The 6795-nt window shown below is 38.3% G+C and overlaps 1 protein-coding gene across 1 annotated transcript; it reads right to left on the bottom strand.

Moving 5' to 3' along the window:
• Positions 1-261: 261 nt before the first annotated feature.
• On the bottom strand, positions 262-3537 carry LOC129420340 (paraneoplastic antigen Ma3 homolog). The gene is made up of 3 exons (XM_073872864.1): positions 3331-3537; positions 3160-3236; positions 262-2769 (listed from the first exon to the last, which is right to left on the bottom strand). The coding sequence occupies exon 3, from the start codon at positions 2085-2087 to the stop codon at positions 495-497; it is 1593 nt and encodes a 530-aa protein (XP_073728965.1). The 5' UTR covers positions 2088-2769; positions 3160-3236; positions 3331-3537; the 3' UTR covers positions 262-494.
• Positions 3538-6795: the final 3258 nt, after the last annotated feature.

Here is a 6795-nt window from a genome sequence, read left to right as displayed (position 1 = left end):
AAGAACAGTATGGCCATTTCTGGTTGTGGCACAAGATCTGAACAAAATATCAAGAGTGTTAGTGCCGACAAGTACTGGGATTTCAAGATTGAATTTGTAATCAGGAATGACAAGGGCTAGTGTGGTGACAGTTTCAGCTTTTCCGGTGATATCTTCAGGAAAATGCATGTCAACTTCTATGTAGCCCAAATACGGCACGGTCTGCCCGCCAGCTTCCTCAACCTCAATAAGATTGTCTAAAGAAAGGATTGGACAGGATGATAAGTAAGTATCATAAAAAGACTTGGACACAGTTGTAACCTGTGACCCTGAATCAAGAAGGGAAATACAAGGCTTTCCTTCAATGATGATTTCAGCTGTACATTTGGGACCTATGATACTAGAAGTTAGCTCACTATCATTAGCTAAACCATTGGAAGGGTTTTGATTTTGTATAGCTTCTCTTTTCAATTCATTGGGACACTTTATTTGGCAAAGGGTCCCAGTATGTCCCATTACTGAAACCCGCTCTGGTTTAACGGCATGCCAGTTCTCTTTGTCCAATCATCCTGTTTAGCTTTTAGCTCTTTGTACTTTCTGTCTACAAGGGCTTTGTTTATGGAGCCTTCACAGAGTCTGGCTACATGGCCATCTTCTCCACATCTAAAGCAGAACCACGGCTTTGGCGGTTTACTTGTTACATGTTGCACATTTGTCTCAACTTTAGCTGGCATTTGCTTTGGACTTTTCACTAATTCAGGTTCATGTCTCTCATTCTTTTTAGATTTTGAAGATTCTAACTGCAATTTTAAATCGGCCACCTGCCTTCTCAAGGCCTCAGTCTCAGACAGACAAGCTTGCAATAATCCAGAATCACCATAAGCAGAGACATTTGTAGCTAACTGGACATGACTGGCAGCTTTATGCTTCGAACTACCTATGTGTCTCTGCATCCTGTCAAGCTTTGCAGCTCTTCTGTCTTCTTCAGTTCTTAAAAGCAACAACAACTCAGCAAAGTCAGGTGGTGTTCTTGCCTTAGACTCAAGCTGAAGAGTAAGTATCAAAGAGTGATCCCAACACCCACGTTGGAACTGTTTTAGTAGGTGCCGATTTGCAGAGGACTCCTTTACTCCGCTCCGCCTGACAGCAGTGCTAAGAATGGTCTGTAATCTCTGTAAGTAGTCGGAAGCTTTTTCACCGGCATCCTGGTGAGTATTTAGGAACCTGGCAAAGATCTCATCGCCATCCTCTACCAGCCCGTAAGCAGAATCAAGGAGCTTTACATAATCTTTTGGAGGAGCAGTGGAACCCAATTGTTTGACTACATCTGAGGCTGGGGGTAAGAGACTTTCAAGGATCTTTCTCCGCTGAACATCTGGAGGCAGAGAATCTTGTAGTAGAAGGTCAACATGGAGGCACCATGTATCAAAGTCAGCCTCACCGGGGGGTTTTGGAACCCTACCAGAAAAGGAACGCAGCCATTTTGAATGTGTTTGCACTGCAGAAGTGTCATTTTTAATGACATGTTCGACAACTATGCGTTGCACCTCAGGTGGGTTTAATTCATCTGTGGTAAGTACATTCAATGTGGGCTTTGAAGTCTTTTTCCTTACTACTAGATCAGATATGCTGTCAGATTTTGGGACAGTGGATTTCACTTTTCCTCTTTTAAGCTGTGATTTTCCTTTGCGTCTTTGCAGGATGGAAGCGCTCTGATCAGTGACATCTGAATCAACGTCACCACTACTGACATCACTGGAATCCAGAGAAGAGTGCTCAGCTTGGGCATGTGACTGTTTAGTGAGTGGAGCTAACACTTTGACAGTATCTATATGCCAAGTCACTGTGGGGTTTCGCACATTGTTAACCTCTAGAGGTAATTCTGGCTCCAGGCTTAAAACAGGAGTATGTGTATCAAACTCTACTATTGCAGTTGGCTGCCCTGACTGTACAGCGCTAGGGGCTACCCTCACTATTTTCACTACAACCCCATACTTTTTGAGAGTTTCAGCAATATCATCATCGGTATCTGTATCAGTGACACCTAACACACATACAGAACAATTTGCTTTGACATGGTAGCGCCTTTCAACATCTGAGACACTCATTTTGCTATCAAAAGCCTTTCTCTTTCAAAAAGAATTTTACAGGAAATAAAATGTCACTTGGAAAAAATAAAAATGTGTGCTCAGGCTGTATTTATCCTCCTGGCTGGCTCGCCACGAAAAGGCTCGATGTAACACCGTAATACTGTACAAAGAATAATAATTGAATTTGTACTTAGAGTTCAAAGGATAAATTAGGTTCGTCTCTAGGAGGATAGAATGACACTGAGCCAAGTTATAAATGAAATTTAACAGCCGGCATTTTAATTGAAAATTCAGAAAAAAACTTTGGAAATAACTATTCCCACAATTTAAACAGATACTCTTAATACCACGATTAAGGGTGGGAGAAAGTGCTTGATATTGAGCTCAAGATAGAATAAAGAGGAAATAAAAATAAAATAAAATGTCCCAAAGTCTCTTGTATCCTGTGTATATATACTGTCCTCAGATATCCATGTGTGTTGAAACAGTTCTCAATGTGAATGTGTGTAAAGGCCTTTTTGTAAATTTTTCTACCCGGGTAGTGTGTACAAAGTGTGTGAGATCACAGCTTAGCTGTTATATCCCGTAAATCCACAAGGGGGCGTGGGTTCACTCCACGTGTGTAGATCAAAAAGGGCTCTGGCTCGCCAATCAAAAGTAGGTCACGATGCAGAATCAAAATCCACTCATAAAACCCAATCTGCACAAAATAATGCAGATAACATTAAGCAGATCTCTTCATTTTAACATTTAAACACACATATTTACCTTAAGCAACATGAAATGTTCACCAGTACAAATATAAACGCAATGTATGACAATGTGAACACTTAAACAGCTAAAAGTATACAAATATGTGACAATATTGTTATATAACAACTTTCTTTCTCTCATTTCCGTGTATATACTCATAAATGATGAAATCATTTAACCAACACAGACTTATTAGATTCGTTCACAAATTTAACTCTCTTAATATACATAAATATGCTTCTCAAACTTCATAGGTAACTCTAATTGGGTTTTAAAACACATATAGAGAAGGATTGATATTAGATTAACTAAAATAGTTAATAAACAACAAACTCACCAGAGTTCTCATAAAGAAACACGGTAAATCAACCGAAAAAATCAAATCTTTCACCAGATCTGGGATGCATTTCCAACCTGAATGATTTATAACATCATTAAGTAGAGAATTAACACATTTTAACATAGGAAATATCAAGATTAAGTGATTTTTCTGGAACATCACTCCGACCTCATGGATGCATGTCCAGCTGGCTTCTTCATCTGAACTAAAAGCAGCCAGTTCACTCAATACACTTAAGTCAACTGCCCTCTAGTGGGCTGGAATGGTACTGCACCAATTACATGAGTCTCTTTCAAAATGTACAAATCAAAAATGTTTCACAAATTAAATTACACATGAAAGTAGTGTTCAATTTAAAGGGGTTACACGATCATCATATGAAATCAAATTATCACGGCGCAAAAGTGACTGTAAAGCAGACGGGTGTATTCATGTGGTTCAACAACAGCCAAAAGAATGACATCAGAGTACCGCGAGAGCGATTCGACAAATCACACAGAGAAGTCTGCTTTCTAATCGCTCTCGCTGTACGTTGACGTCACCAAACGGTCTGCGTAGCGCCAAATGAAATCCAATCTGCTCGCAGTCTGCAGCTCACGCGACACTGTAACCAAACAGTTTCTGTGGAGAAATAAACGAGTGAAGCAGAGCTACGAAACATAACAAAATCCGGAGAGTTAACCACGCACATATGACTATGTCAACATTTAAATCATCAGTCCAGTTTATTACTTCATCTGGAGGTGAGGATTCACTAAATTATGGCCATGTTGATGTCCTGATGGTTTTTGATATAATCCACTGTAGTTTCTTTTTCAGCATGTTTGCTTGTGCTTAACAGAATCACAGTTTAAACTTCTGAAAAGTGTTCATTTTTATATTTACTTTCTTGGTTTTAATGTATTACGTTCATATCAGACGCAAAAATTAATAAATGATCATCTTCTCCACTTTGGTTTTTGGTGTCTAATATTACATGATGGTCTTTTCATAATTATTAAATAATATCCTAAAATCTTTACTTTTTCATTCTTAAACACTGCACCCCTTGTACGCTATTTGCAAAAAAAATACACTTGGTGAATGTTTATCAAGCCTTATTTTTCTTTTCTTAAGCTAAGTCTAACACAATGATTTTAAATGTTGTTATGGTGTATTTTTAATGTGCATGATTAATTTGAATGTGTGACAGCCCTAAAAATACATGATTTTATTTTAGACTGAGCTTATGTTCTGCTTTAGAGATATAGGGGCAGTTTCCTAGTCAGGTCTTATCCTAGTCCCAGACTAAAATGCATGCTTGATCTGTCTTAATTTAAACACATCTTGCACTGATATATCTTAACATTGTCTCAAGATGCACACCAGTAATGTTTTTTGTAAGGTTTGTTTGTAAAAACTACTTGAATGCCCTAATATAACCTAGCAATAGGCCTAGTGCTGGATTAATCTAAACCCTGTGGGGACTCACATGTAGGCCTGTATTATTGTTTAGTTAACTTATTTTTCCCACTTTGCATAGAGCCAAATGATCTGCCGAAACTCAGCTGGAGACACAAAACTACTGTTAATCTCACTTACTGATTTCAAATGAAATCTCCTCAGCAGCTTGCAAAATGGCCTCCAACTGGTTCCTTCCATAATAGGATGGCTTTTTGAGGCTGTTGGGCAGTCCTGCAACTTTAACTGTCATGCCTTGATTTACCAGGGGAGCCTTCCAGTACCTCCGGCATCCTCTGAAAGACACGGGCAAACACATGCATGTACATGTTACACATTGTAACACAGTTGGACAATTGTAACTCTCCCATCCTGTTAATAGCCAGTGTATCGGCTGTAAACAGTCGGTAATGTGTCATAATCGTATGGTTGATGGACACAAATAAGTTATTGATTTAATAATAATGCCATGAAAACATGAAGGTATATTAGGTTATCAAGACTTAAAAAGTGTTTGAACATATGCTTACTATATTTTTGGTTAAACAGATCTTGCACTTTTCTCAGCAGTACATTGACCTCAACTCTGGTTCTCGGTGTTGCGGCTGAGGAGCTGGCTACAGATGTAACAACAGACAACAATCAATTTTATAAAACTATATTATTTTATAAAACTATATTACGTATATTGGCACTATTACGGACCTGAGTCCATTTCTGTGGATATACAAATATTTTATATAACCAATATTACCTTTGAAATGCAGTGCAAAGTTCAATGTGTCTGTTGAGTCCAGGAAATCGCTCGTTTGGTCTTCTTTTTCAGATGAAAAAAAAATTGGAAATAAACATGTTAAAATAAAATGCTAAAAGTGATTGAAATTAAGGACTTGGAAATCTATGAACAGATAAAAATATACATTTATTAAAGCAACTTAAAGGTGCAATTTGTAAGATATTTGCAGTAATATAGTTAAAAACCACTAGGCCAGTGTTATATATTTTGTCCAGCTAATTACTATCAATATCTGTAATGTTTTCAACTACTTGTAAATCGTGAGAAAATTTCCATTAAAAACATTGACACGGGGCAGTGCAGTCTCCTGTCAATGACGTTAATATCCATGTGACCCTTTGTCACCGCCTTTACTGACGTAACCCACATAAGAACAGTGGTCGAGCTCGAAAAAATAAAATGGCAGCCAAGGAAGCGGCTGGAGCACAAATTTAGTGAAAATAAACGTATATTTTCACTTTTTAAGCATTTTAATTTCATTTCTAGCGAGAAATTAGTATTGTAGTTTTCAAATATGTGATTAGTTATCACAAAGGCGCTCTCTGTTTATATTTCAAACACGCTGCCTTTGAAGTGCGTCGGAAAGCCTTTCTCTGAGTCCGAAGTCATGTCCTCATGAGGCAGCGAGGCCACAAGTCCTCACAGTCCTCACAGTCTTGAGGTTTCGGACGCAGCCAGTGTCGTGGACAAATGCGGAACTACGCGCTTGCTTATGGACTTATGGATATCTCTGTACCGTCTGCCGCTGGTTGTGTCAGCTCCTGTAAGCGTACGGGCCAACCAAACGACCCAAGAAGAGTTTGGAACAAAACGAGGGAGGATCAGTTTGTTGTTGCATTATCTGGATGGAGAAGAGCTTCACGACAACATTTAACTAGACCGAGATTCTGATCCTGCTTGTGTTTTACGCGATGGGTGAGTTGTTTTGATTCGTAACCCTTCAAAAAACGTATGCTATTATATTGATCACAACATTAGTGTGTAGATTGTAATCAGCGCGTCTTCCCGCGGAGGATATGCACATCAAAAGGTATTGTACAGCAATATAAATGGTCATTTTAAGACACTTCACAATAAGATTTGTACTGTCAATACATTATGTGAAAAATCATTGTAGATTGTAAGTTGAAAACTTAATTCTGAGCTGTGTTTACCATCGAATTTGGACTAATACTGTAATATCAATATGACTAACAATTTCGTTTTGAACATCACATATAAACTTACATAATGAAATAAACTATGTCATCAAACGCAACATTTATAAGACTTGATTACCTTATCCATCAACGTGATTTCTCGTTCTCGTCTGATATGGCTAAAGTTAAAGACTACAAATCCCATAATTCCACGCTGCTCCAGAGCGTCAGTAAACAACATCAGTGTTTTTGTTTGAT

Source organism: Misgurnus anguillicaudatus, chromosome 11 (assembly GCF_027580225.2).
Source record: "Misgurnus anguillicaudatus chromosome 11, ASM2758022v2, whole genome shotgun sequence".
NCBI classification, from domain to species: Eukaryota; Metazoa; Chordata; class Actinopteri; order Cypriniformes; family Cobitidae; genus Misgurnus; species Misgurnus anguillicaudatus.
The sequence above is the reverse complement of the archived record's forward strand: the minus strand, read 5'-3'. Positions and strand labels throughout refer to the sequence as shown.

Excerpts from the sequence above, each read along its gene's own strand:
- LOC129420340 (XM_073872864.1), bottom strand. The coding sequence starts at position 2,087 with ATGAGTGTCTCAGATGTTGAAAGGCGCTACCATGTCAAAGCAAATTGT.